This window comes from Haemorhous mexicanus, chromosome 3 (assembly GCF_027477595.1).
Source record: "Haemorhous mexicanus isolate bHaeMex1 chromosome 3, bHaeMex1.pri, whole genome shotgun sequence".
NCBI classification, from domain to species: Eukaryota; Metazoa; Chordata; class Aves; order Passeriformes; family Fringillidae; genus Haemorhous; species Haemorhous mexicanus.
In genome coordinates, this window is record NC_082343.1 from 25,059,977 (window position 1) to 25,073,156 (window position 13,180).

General features: G+C 42.3%; 1 protein-coding gene across 1 annotated transcript in view; it reads left to right on the top strand.

Moving 5' to 3' along the window:
- Positions 1-13,180, top strand: part of PKDCC (protein kinase domain containing, cytoplasmic) — a 36,388-nt gene that overhangs the window by 7,118 nt on the left and 16,090 nt on the right. The window contains exons 2-3 of the mRNA XM_059841144.1: positions 7,810-7,932; positions 10,962-11,233. Coding sequence (XP_059697127.1) covers positions 7,810-7,932; positions 10,962-11,233 — 395 coding nt within the window. The remainder of the gene's footprint in view (positions 1-7,809; positions 7,933-10,961; positions 11,234-13,180) is intronic.

Sequence of the window (13,180 nt, forward strand, 5' to 3'; positions counted from 1 at the left end):
GGCAGGAATGACTTTCCATAAGGCACATGTCATCACATAAGTTAGAAGGGCTACATTGTCCCTCCTTTTAAAAGTAGCATTCATAAAACTAATCCCAATCATTTGCAGAATGATTTCTATGGTTGTTTCTCAGTTTTATGTGCCACGTAAATCACTCCAGAAGACTGGTTTGAATTTCTGCCTCCTTTATGGGAGTTGATGACTTGCAACCTCATCCAGTTTCTTTGAGGAGAGCCCAGCACTGCTTCTTCTGCTCAGTGGCTTGGAGACATCAGTGGTCACCACAGGATGCTGTGGGTATGATCAAGTTCTCCCTTGCTGCTTGCCATTTTTCATGGGAGCAACAATGAATAAACGAGGTCATTCTGGGCCGTCAATATCCTGGCCTGGAATTAGTTATGACCAGGACAGAATTGCAGAGGGAAGCACATGGTTTTTATAACTTATCCTTTCATTCCCCCTGTTCCCCAGTGTGGGATAGCTAGGTAAATCTCTTCTCCCTGGTATCCAGTGATAAGGCACGAGGGAATTGTTCAAAGTTGCGCTGGGGAGGGTTGAGACCTGACTCCAAGGAGGGTGGTCAAACACTGGAACAGGCTTCCTCGAGAGGTGGTCAATGCCCCAAGCCTATGGGTGTTAAGGAAGCATTTGAGCAATGCACTCAATAACATCCTTTTAGTCAGTCCTGAAATGCTCAGGAAGTTGGACTACATGATTTCCTGTCCCTTCCAGCTGACCAGCTGAAATATCCCATCCAATCCTATCCCTTAATTAGATCATTGTGGCCCTTTTGCACATGCTCTGTCTTCTAGTTGCAGCTGTGTTTGGGAAGGGTAGGTGAGGATGTGATGGTTGGCCAGGGAGGAGGAGAGGACGCCTGGAAGGAGACACCAGGGCTGGCATAGCTCTGCTCCTCTGTCCTTCTGCTCTCTGCATGGACACAGTGTTGGTGGATTCAGGCATCAGCTCAGGCTGTGCTTGGAAGTGTTGCAGGCCTGGTTTATGAACTGTCTGTGTCAAATATGCAAGCTGGGCTTTTAAAAAGCTGGTTTTTATGAATTTTTGTGTCAACACAGTCATCTGATGGTTCAGGTAGATGCCCCATGCCATCAAACTTCTGTTGCCAATTTTCATTTGAGTGATGGCTGTGAAAAACTTGACAAGAACTAGTTCTCACAGGCACTCTGCTAATATTAATATTGACTCTTGAATAATTTTAAAGGACTTGTTATTTTTCACCACACTCAGCTGAACTGCTCAGTTTGGGTAACAGAGGCCGGACATGGGTGTTTTATATTGTTTTAGGCCAAATTTGGAACTAGTTAGTTTGGATAGGCTTTCCTTTTTCTTGGGCTATGAAGCTGCATATAGATTCCAAGCTTATTTTAAAAGCTTGCCATGATGAAGTTCAAAATTATGTGACTCATACCTAAGAAAGAAGAATTATACATGAATCCACGACAAGCATTTCTGAACACAGAGGTTATTTGACAGTTTTGTAATGCAAAATCATGTCATGACAAAGGGTTAAAGTTGTGGTGCAGTGGAACTGAGTGCCATGGCTGTGAATGGAGGTCAGGGGAGCTTCTGATCTGGCTATTTACAAGATAATGAACTATGCCTCCAGTGATATCAGCCTGTTTCCATTGAAATCATGGTTGTATGAGTGATCCATTTGTCTTCCCTGGAAGGCTTTACAAGAGTAGGCTGCTTGGGTGACTAAATATTTGCAGGGCTGGGCCTTGAGCTTGTGCAGTGCAATGCAAATTCAAAGTGCTGTAAATGTTTTTAGTAGAAGAATTTTCCACTTCAGAGTATAAGGAAAGCAGGGAGAGTAAAAGGGAGATAAAGTTACTAAATCATAAGATTATAACTAACATAATATGTGTCAGAGCAGCAGGTATGTATGGATATGTATACACACATATACCTCTAAAATATATGGAGATCTCTGTGGACCTTTATGGATATAGCAACAGATATGGGTAAATACACATAGTGTTCTGTTTCTGACTACATCATTCCAATTTTTCTATTAATGAAAATGTTTAGTAACATGTTTAGTAATAGTGCCAGGAATTAGATTCTTGTACCTTTTATTTCTCCCGGAGTTTAGTGCTAATCATAATAATACATTTATAAATAAACCTAGACAGAACTGTGAATTTAGAGTTTAATATTTGAATTACCCACTGCTTTCTCTCAGTTCCAAAATCCAGCAGACAAAATCCCGCCTCACAGCCGTCAGCACACAGTTTGGGTCCCACTCTCAAATGAGTCTGCATGGTGCTGGGAATGTTCTGTGTGGGTCTTTTTCCAGTGAAACTCAGCACTTTGCTGGGCTTGATTGCTGAATTTCTGTGGGAGAAACTAATTTACTTCTCATGCACCAACTTGATATATTCTATAGCAGGAAAATGGGCATTGGATTGATCTTTAGTAAATTTAGGCATTGAGTTCCTTGCATTTTCCAGGTTCCCTGCATGTTACAGGTTTGCATGTGCTTTTGGGCTGATTGGCAATATATAAAAATATTTAGTATGTATTTTTAAAAAACATAAAAAAACATTTTTATAAAACATTTTAAAATACACATGCAAATAAATACTGTGTATATACATAAGATACCAGAACAGGCATATACATATATGTCATATATACAAAAGATATGTGTATATATGTGCTTGTGTGTATGTGTGTGTATATTTATAGATGTATGTACCATCAGCAAGGAGGGGAAATTTTAAAAACACAAGTGATTAATAAACCTTGAAGTGACAGAAATGTCTCAAATCATGTATTGGTAAATCGTAGCTGTATCAGGCTGTGCTGGGGATTTCTGCTCCTTCAGGCACGTACTGTCTGAGTGCTTCAAGGATGAAAGGCGAATCCAAGGACTGGTTGCCTAAAAATATTACATTAACTTAGCAATAAAGTAGCAAGATCTTCTAAAATACAGTGTTCTGATTTTGAACCATAGCAGCTTAAGCAAATAGCTCATAGAAAGGCCAGTAGGAGCTTTTTATTTCCCCTGGGCACCAAAACACTACAAAATACAATCTCGACACAATCAGTTTTGATTAAGCAACTCTGTCCCCATGTATTTCTGAAAAGAAAGGCTGTGTCAAGTGTTGACTACTGTCACTCTTCGTACATGTGAGATTGTATTTCATGGCACTTTTCTATTGTGGGCAGCAGTTGGGTCCTACTGTAGTCAAAATTAAAAGAGAATAGCAGTCCAGATTGAAAGAGAAGAGAGTTAGGTTTCTGAAATTTTCTTCTGGTGCAATGCAGTTGAGCCTGTCACTTATATTACAGCTGGTAGCAGTGTGCTTGAGGTTCACATTCTGGGACTCATAGAAATCTCATGTTCATTCAAGAAAAAAGGGGGGAATTGCCAGTTTTTGTGGTTGTAGAGAAAGAAGAATATTCACAATGTGTTGTAATTTTTAGAGAAACGGTATGATGTGTGCAGGGGCATTTTGCCCTCCAGCAATGCTGCCCCAACCCGGGCAGCAGAGCTGAGCTGAGCCAGCAGAGCCCCAGCTGGGGAAAGTGGCTGAAGACCTGTTTGGAAAAGGTGGATCCTGCTGTTTGTGACTGAGTAACCTCCGCAAAGGAGATGTAACACTTTGGCAATGGTTCTAGTTTGACGTTTATTTTTTGGAAAGTCCAGCTGGGGTGTCTACACCAATGCAGGAGGGCTCATCGTTCGCACAGACTTACCCTGCTGATGACAGCTTAATAAGCTTCTTCTTTTTGTCTTTTTATTCAGTAAGCTTGTTGGCTTTTGTGTAGAGGCTGACCTCAGCTTTTGCCCTCCCCTTCTGCCCCAGCTCCTCTGAAAGGGGCACCTCTGTCCCCATAATTTGTAGTAAAAGGGAATTGTAAAGGGAGGTGAACTGGCCAGCTGTAGGGACATGGGCTCCTGCAAAGCAGTATAACTTTCACAGGGCCGACCCTGTATGCCCAGTATACCTAAAAACTGCAGGGGAGTCAGCGGGGATTTTGGGTGCAGAAAGACTAATGCAGGACTGAGCCTTTACCAACAAGAAAATCCAAATGGCAAGGGAATAATTTGGTGAACGGGGCTACTCGAAAGAAATGAATTACAGCACATGATGTGAGAACAGGTCAACATTTCATATCTGGCATACATTTTTCTAAACAGACAGAAAGGCATCCCCATGTCGTGACTGTTTGCTATTAGATTCTACACAAAAATATATTGGGGTGGCATTTAAATGCAGTGACTCGAGATAGCAAAAAGATGTGGGATTGTATTTCTTTCCATTCATTTAATTGGAACCATACTGAAAAAGCGTATGAAAACCATCACTCTTCAATATGTCTGAAGTGTAGCTTTGTGACGCTGAGAATGATGTCCAACTTAATAGAATTTCAGATAGAGGAGATATTTTGGCTCATCTTCTGCTTCCAGCTATATTCAGTTTCCCCGTGTGGTTATTTTTCTTGTTATTGTATGCACCAGCTATCTGCTTCTTACTTCACTGTCTGGGAATACAAACCATTCTGTCTCATTTCTGACCTTAAAATGGATTGGACAAAAACAAAAGGAAGTTAAAAAAAAAATGTTTTGGGTAGTACCCTTGTACTTATTTCTTGTGTTGTGTAAATCAGCTTTTTAAATGGAAGGCCTCAGTATTTCTGCCTGGGAATATTTTGCATCTATATATATTCTGTACTTTGTACCATCTGTGTGCTGGGTGGTGGTTCATCAGGAGGGGATGAATGTAACCATTTCAGATGCTTAACTGGCTGTTGGGACTTGCCCAGTTTGTAATCATGGTAATTGCACATACAAATATGGCCATGTAATTACATGTGCATTTTTTACATTTAGTTTCAGGAGTTCATTTAGAGAAGTATAAATGCGGCCCAATAAATCCTTTATATCTCGGAATTCTGTGCTTTTATAACTCTATATAATTAGGTAGTAACACTGTATGTGGAGAGGTTTCATTTAAGTAAAATCAATAAAGAGCTCAGGTTAGTTTATAGATATAGTCAGATACTTGGGCAGTGAAGACTTTTGCCAAGGTACAAACTGGACACTAAAATGAAAGAATTATAGGCAAAATTCCAGCTGAGAGCAAACGTAACTTGTTTTTATTACTATTGATATTCATGGATTGAGATAGAATAGACAACAATAGGCACTGTAATGAATTTCTACTCCTGTGATCATATGCATATAAATAGATAGTGAGACTCATTTTTCAATATTTTTTGTGTAAATATATATATGTATTATGCTTGCATAATCAAAAGGAATGGATAATAGTTGTTTATCTTCTGTGTTTCTATTCCCAGAGTTGTTTTCACAAATACTGACAATGTCTGATGGAGACTGATGCCTTTTTTGTATTCAGTGTTACTGTGAACCAACAGTTACTGCAATACTGTCATTTCCCAATCTGGATTGCTTACTAATTTCCCTTATGGCTTTTTTCCCAGTGGATAGTATTACCATGCTAAAGACAAGAACTGAATTCTGCAGATGATGCAGAAACAGATGCTAGATTTTGACACTCAGAAGTGAGGGTTTTCAAATCTGTCAAGCTTTAGCCCATCTCCTTAGTGTGCCCACACACAGGAGGGGTGGAAAGAAGCTGGTAAGGACTGCAGAATCCAACCTTCCCTGAGAAAATAATATATATTGTAGTAAATATTTTCATTTAAATCAACTTTTGGTTTGCTTAAACAGTTGTGGTGATGTGATCCCCTAAGATTTAACTCCTGGCAATAAGCTGCACAAAAGTGGTGTCACAGATGATAAGGAACAAGCCTAAGTGTGGTCTGAATGGCTCTAGATGGAGAAATTATTGCTGTTAGTATCTTTGTCATGGTTGTGGCAGGAAAGACAAACGTCCGTTTTCCTACTTCAAATGTTCATGTTGGCATCTATCACAAATCCTCTTTTTGGCTTGTTTTAAAATAAAATCTTTTAGCTTTTTTTTTTTTTTTTTTTTTTGTTTAGGTTAATGTCCGTGTTTAAGCAGCTGTTTTGAAACACAGTGCCCTTTTTACACCAAAAAGAAAAATTGTTTACTTCTTTTACATTTTTTGGCACCCTTTTTTCCTTTAAACGTAGACAGCTACAGTCAAAACTAGCAGCATGGCTCATAACAAATCCCATATTTGCTGACTTTAGCCTAGTCTTTGCTTTTCTGCCTGGGGAGGTCACAAGCTCTAAGAATGTGCTGGATGCTGGAATCTGCTTGCAGGGGCTGTGTGCAGCCTCAGCTCCCTCTGGCCATGGCACTCTGCTTTCCTCATGATTTGGGATCAGTCCCTGTCCTGGCTCCCTGAGCCTGGCTTCTTCCTCTGCAGTGCCCTCAGCACTGAGGAGCCCCCTGTGATCTTCCCTGAGCTTTTTAAAACTAAAAGAGGTTTGAAAAATCAAATTTCTCAAGGCGAGGCAGGAGAGGAGTAGCAGCAGGGCATTTTTTTAATGCTGCATTTTCACATCAACCCTTTTACTGTAAGTTTTATTTGACTGGGGGCAGAGATTACATTTAATTTTATTTCATGTGCATGCTGTTCTGGCTGGAAAGTTGTGATCAGATCCTTATCTGGCTCATTTAATATCTTCTCTGCCAGGGCTTAGCAGGGAGTTCATAAAAGCCTGTCCCCCAGCCTGTCAGACATTGTCCCACTCCATATAAAGCAAGACAGTCTCTCCTCCACAGTCTTTAAATATTCTTCTAGTGCAATTATTTGTGCAAGTGGAAGTCATTCAAAAATCCTTGGAAAGCAAATAAAAGAAGAAGCTAGAATATGGCTGAAATTGCCATTTAAATGCTCTTAAATTGTAAAAGCTACTGGCAGATAGTATTTTGGAGTATTTGTACTGCTTTAATGATGCTGTACACAGAATTCATCAGGTATAGTGAGAGGCAATTTCTGGCTGGGGAAAGATAAATGTTGGCTTTTCAAATTCTTTTCAAGGTGCTGTGTCACTGAAATACACATTGCCACTCAAGGCATAAACAGTAAAATGTAAATTCAACTATTTTACAGTATTTTTTAAACATAAAGTCAGTATTATTTAGTCAGGTATTGTGTAGGTTAAATTACCTGTCCTCAGATAGTTTTGTGTTTCTGCATTCGGAGATATGTTAAATTATTATTATTGTTATTTTTTGTCATATATTTGTCATGGGTTGACCCTATCTGGATGCAAGCCATTCTCTCACTCCCCTCCTCAGCTGGAGAGGGGAGAGAATATATTTTAAAAGGCTTGTGGGTTGAGTTAAGGAGAGGGAGAAATCATTCAGCAATTAATGTCATGGGTGAAATACTTGACTTGGGGAAAAATTAATTTAGCTTATCAAATCGTAGTAGGGTAATAAAAGATAAAACTAAATCTTAAAAACAGGTTCTACCTACTCCTCCCTTCTTCCTGGGCTCTGCTTCCCTCCTGATTTCCCTGCCTCCTTTCCTGAGCAGTGCAGGGGAGTGGGAATGGGGGCAGTTAACCTTAGGCTGTTTCTGTGGCTCTTTGTTCCTCAGGAGAGGACTCCTGAGAGTCTTCCCCTGCTCCAGCATGGGGTCCCTCCCTCAGGGGGCAATCCTCAGTGAACACCTCTGGTGTTGAGACCTTCCCACAGGTTGCAGGTCTTCAAAAGCTGGTCCAGAGTGGGTTGGATGTAGCCCACTGGATGTAGTCCTTCAGCCTGTGTTCCCTGCAGGGTGACAAATCCTGCCAGGAGCACTGCTCACAGCCTCCCCTGGGAATCCAGCTGCCAAGGTGCACTGCACTGATATTGGTTGTGTTGTTTTCAGCTCTATGGCTATTGCTACCAAGACAGCAATGACATCCCAGACACACTGACCACCATCACTGAACTGGGCTCGCCTTTGGAGATGATTCAGCTTTTACAGACTTCCTGGGAAGACAGGTTTCGGGTGAGTAACAGCTGTTTCATAAGGATCTCTAGGACAGTGAGAAATAAATAATATTGTGAAGCAGGGGTTGTGTACTCTTCAGCACAATTCACATTTATTAAATGTTTGTTTTGCATCTTGGTTTAGAAGCAGTATTCAGCACTCCCCTTCTGCAGTGTTTAAGACACTGTGTTATTTTGTCTGTCAGTGCTATCTAATTTTAACCAGTTATATGGTTTTTACATGATATCTCAAAACATTTCTTACTTGTTAAAGCTTGAGGCCCAGGAGTTTTTGGCACTGTGCTCTGTGACTGGGATTTAAACAATAGAAGGATGTTACATTTCTCTCCTGATCCTTATCATAGGTTTGTTTTGTAATTGTTTTCTACTGCTTCCTGCTCTGTTCATTTTTTTTCCTGAGGAAAGAGTGAAATAAGCATACACAAATCTCAAACCCAGTTTGTCCACCACACTGGCAATTTACCAGGAGCACGAAGGTCACACTTAATTTGTCCAAAATGAAGCCAGACTGCAGCAATGCTTTGATCAAGACAGCTGTCTGGCTTGGTGTGTGTGGGGATGTGTTGTTGTCTGAGGTTCACTCCCTAGGACATTGAAAGGCAGCAGAGTCTCCATCTGACACACTTTGGATTGCTTGGCTACATCTGTGCCAGAAAATGAAACGTGCGCCTGAGTGAGCTCCGGGTGGGAAGAGCAAGGTGCAGCCCACGGCTGAGCTGTTGCATTCCTGCCCTCTCTGAAGGCTGTGAGCAGGATTGGAACCTGCTGGAAATGGTCCCCAGGCCACGCTGCCTTCTGGGTCCTGCCTGGGGACAGTGCAGGAGAACAGCCTCAGTGCTGGTCACACCTGGCCAGAGACCATGCTAGCCAGTGTGCATGTGGGATTAAGTTTCTGTGCCCAGGAATGTTCCCTGGCAGAGTTTATTTTACTCATACAGCTGGAACAAGTTGTGTTGCCTGCACTAAGCTGCAGCTCCCTTTTCCTGAAAGAATCGTGGTCTTGATAAGCAGCAGAGGTACTCAGCAGGGTTCCCAAAACACCTGCCTTTAGCTCATCTCATCCAGGGAATGCAAACAATGGACTGTGATAGCAATTATGTACAAAATAAATGACCAAGAGATTATAGGTAATAAAAAGAGAAGTTTCTTTCCAGTGTGGATATTTCTGAGTGAGCAGTTGCAAAGGAAGATAAAGGAGAATTAGATGAAAACCTTCACAGAGGTAGAATTACAGGTGAAACATTCCTGTGACCACTGTAATGAAATCCTAAATAAAGTCATGCTCATTCCTTTGTCTAGGATGCAACTGATACAGAAAGGAAGGAAATAAAATTGTCTTCTTGATATGTGAGACTTGTTTGTGGTCCAGTCCTGAAAATGACTGCATAAATCCATGAGGTCATTCCTACAATTGATAATTTCCTTGTGTGGATGGACTAAGCAGTAAGATGAGTAATCCATAGGTGTGTGACACAGAGCAAAGCCTTCACCTGTGTGCTTAAAGCTTGGTGTAAGGGGGCATTTGCAGTCCCAGCCTGCAGCAGGTCTGCACGGCAGAGCCTGTTGGGGTTGGGCACAGAGGTTGCTGGTGTAGGAGCAAGGGGCTTTTTGACATTTGAGAAAAGGCAGTAATTTTGGGTGACAAAAATTTGGGTTTGCTCAACCTAAATTCTGGGTTTGTTGGCATTTGAAGATACCTATATTATAGGTTAGCTTGGGCTGGATGGACTTTTTCTCTACAGTGTATTGCAGGATAACACAGACATGAGTTCTGTGTTCTTCCAAGGGGAGGTACGGGTGGTCAAGTTTAGCATCCCATAACCACACTTGTATGCACCTACAAGCACCTCCATATGAACTATGGTATCCTGCAAGTAGGAGAAAAATGTTCTTGTCTGGTCAGGAGAAGGATTAGGTAGAAGAATGAGATGTTCTAATGTCCCACAAGTGAAGGATCTGAGGGATAACTTCAGCTATGCTCAGCTTTCTTGTCAAGGATGTGTTGAGGTGCACCCTTGAGTGTATTGTTTAAGCCCCTAGACTGAATTTGGGTTTGGGTACTTCAATGCACATGCCCTTAACATTGTATTTTAATAGAAAACAAAGATTATATATAAAAAGTAAAAGGCCTGCTAAACTGAATATGACCTGTTATTTATTTAATACATAAAATAAAAATTCCAGTATTTAACTGTGTTCATGTTACTGCTACCTTTGGATTAATAGGTTACATAGTGGACTGTAAAGGAATGCATGAATTGAAAACAGGACTTTGGGAAGGGGGCTGAATTCGATGTTCATCAGGGCTGCTGCCTAGTAAGAGTTACTCAAGTTTCTAATCTGTAATGGAAAAGTGAAACATCAGCACAGAGCTCCCACCTCAGCCTCAAAGTGGTGCTTGAAGGTCCACCATGGCAGACCCATCAAGGCAGAGAGAAATATACACTTAACCTGAGGCATGGTGCAGGGTTACACTGGACCTGTGGAGCTCCTCTTCCTGGGAATTTGCTTCCTTCTCCCCTGGTAAAAGGAAAAAATCAGAGGAAACAGTGGAAAAAAGTTATAAAAACAGTCAAGAGGCAGGATCAGTACAGAGGCAATACAGACACTGTCTGCAGTTGGAGCTCTAGGCATGGGTGCAGGGCTATCCAGCCAAAATTTCCAGACCTGGAGAATGTAAAAGAGCAGGATCAGATTGTGTGGTCAACGCCTGTGCATAAAGTGTTATTAAAAGTTAATGCCTTTATTTCTGTTAAAAGTAAGAATAGCAACAATGAACCCTGCTTCAAGAATAGTGTGGGAAAGCACTTGTAAAGAAGCTTATTTTTGTTTCAAGTCTCTCAGGCTTTTACAATCAGCTATGCTAATCCTGTGAAAAATACCTTGGTTGCAACATTTAGTTTTGAGGGTAAGTTATAATGCTTATATTAAGTCATAAATTTATGAGCATATCTTCAGCTAAAGTGGTTTTGCTGTATACTTAGCACTGAGAAAACAATACGAGGTACCCATGTTTTTGTGTTTCAGATCTGCCTCAGCTTAGTTCGGCTTCTGCATTACTTGGCTCACTCTCCTCTTGGCTCGGTGACATTACTGGATTTTCGCCCTCGGCAGTTTGTGATTGTGGATGGGGAGCTGAAGGTGACAGATCTGGATGATGCCAGTGTTGAGGAGAGCTCTTGTACCAGTAACAGTGACTGCTTCATGGAATTCCCTGCGAGAAACTTCACCCTGCCCTGCTCAGTTGACGGACGGTGTCAGAGCATGAATGAAAAGAGGAATCTCTATAATGCCTACAGGTCTGTGGTCAGATAAAGCCATGTAGAGTTAAGGGTGGGCCTAGAGCTCCAGCATCCTTTATAGTTATTCACATCAATGAGCACATCCTGTCTCAGAACCAATGCCCAGGAGTAAGTGAAGCCATGAATAATTGTTTCATTTGTGAAAATACATGGCATTTATAACGTTTGAAATATTTTACATACTCTGAGTGTGAGTCACCACTCAGTCTAATTCTGTGTTGGTTGAGGCCCACTGAATTCTTCACTCAAGCGGAGATTTTCATAGGAGTGAAGCATAAGCACTTCTGGAGCTTGGGGCCCACAAGTTCTGTGGTGTGACAATTCCAGCAGCTCTTTGATGTGAGTTAAGAGGGGTCATCACATGTTTTGTAGCACCCGCTGAGCAAAGGGCTGGCTTCAGAGGGAGACAGAGAGCTCAGTTCACATCCTGCCCTCTGGCTCAATGCTCCTTGCCTTGCTGGAGCCTGCTGTGGTAGGGTGATTACAGCCCCAGTGCATCCCTGGAGCTGCTGGGACCACCCTCAGCTGCTGACATTCTGGGGTCTAAGCCCAAACCTCTTAAAGCAAGGGTGATCTTTTCACCCTTCCCTCCAGCCCTGGGTCTGTGTGAGCAGGTGCTGTGGGACTGACTCCCAGTGCTGTGCCTACAGTGGGGGACACGTGGGCAATGGGCCATGCTGGACCAGTTTGAAGGAAGTGTTCAGCTATTGCAGATCTTCCAAATTTGATTCTAAAGCTGTGTCCAGATTTACAGATGGGTCCTTCTGGGCGATGGCTTTGTGTTTGTGGTCTTTGCTCTCCCCCATCAACCATCACACCCCCAGAGGGTTGTGTGGGCTGCTGGGGGAACCATGTCACTGCTTTCCAGGGAGCCAGCAGTGGATGCTCAGTGCTGTGTTCATCCTGCCATTGCTGCTCCATCTGACGGGTGCTGCTGGGACGGGCGGCCGCCCTGGCTGATCCAGATGGGAGGATGGAGATCTCAGAGCAGTGCCATAATGGTGTGCTCATTTCTTAGGCTTCCCTTTCAAGTGCCATGCCATTCACTGCCTTCCAGACCACAGCGAGGAGAGGCTGCTCCAAAGAGAGCCTTCTGCTTTGGTCGCAGGGCGCTCACCAGCATGTGTGTCGCATTAGCTGACCACACTGAAATGGGCTGCACCACATGACAGCCATCTGCAGTAGTGCAGCACAGTATTTAGTGTGTCCTGCAAGATTTTCCATTTCCATTTGCTTGGCTTAAAGATCTTGCTTAGTTTGCTAGCTTTTGGTTAAGACTGTTTTACTGTTTCTGGATAAAAAGCCTTTAATAGGCGCCCATCCATCTCGGTGTAAGTGGGGACATGTCTGTGGTGTGGTGGGCTTGTGGCAGGTTGCTGGTCACACTCTGAAGGAAGTGGTCTTTTTCTAATACAGTTTTTAATATTGCCTTTGAACTGCTCTCAAGTGTGTATTTCATGCACAGTGCCCCAGTGTTCTCAGCCCTGCTTTGCCTTAATTCCGTAGAGACATGGGGTTTTGTTGAACGGTGGATTCACGGTGTGGGAGGCTGTGACCACCCATGCTAAGGAGTTACATCAAGCCCTATGCACTTGTCTCAGAAGGTGAAATCCTCCCTTCATTAGGGATAGGCTGCTAAATTTGTTATTTTCATAGGTGCACTCTGTTGCTGTAGGCTTAGAGGTTCCCTCTGAAGCTGTTAGATAGAAGTCAAAAGCAGCAATATATCAAACAATGCATAAACCCCTTGTAATTTTAAAACAGAGCACACCCTAACCTTGAGAGCATATTTAAGCCTTTCTTACTGGTTTCTTTATGAGGTAAATAATTAAAGGAGAGAAAACATTTAGGAGAAACCTCTACAAGAACTGGCCTGTTTTGACTTTCAGATGGTTACTTCCTGTCACAAATGTGTCTCACTGTGTTTTCCTCCAAGTGTTTGGG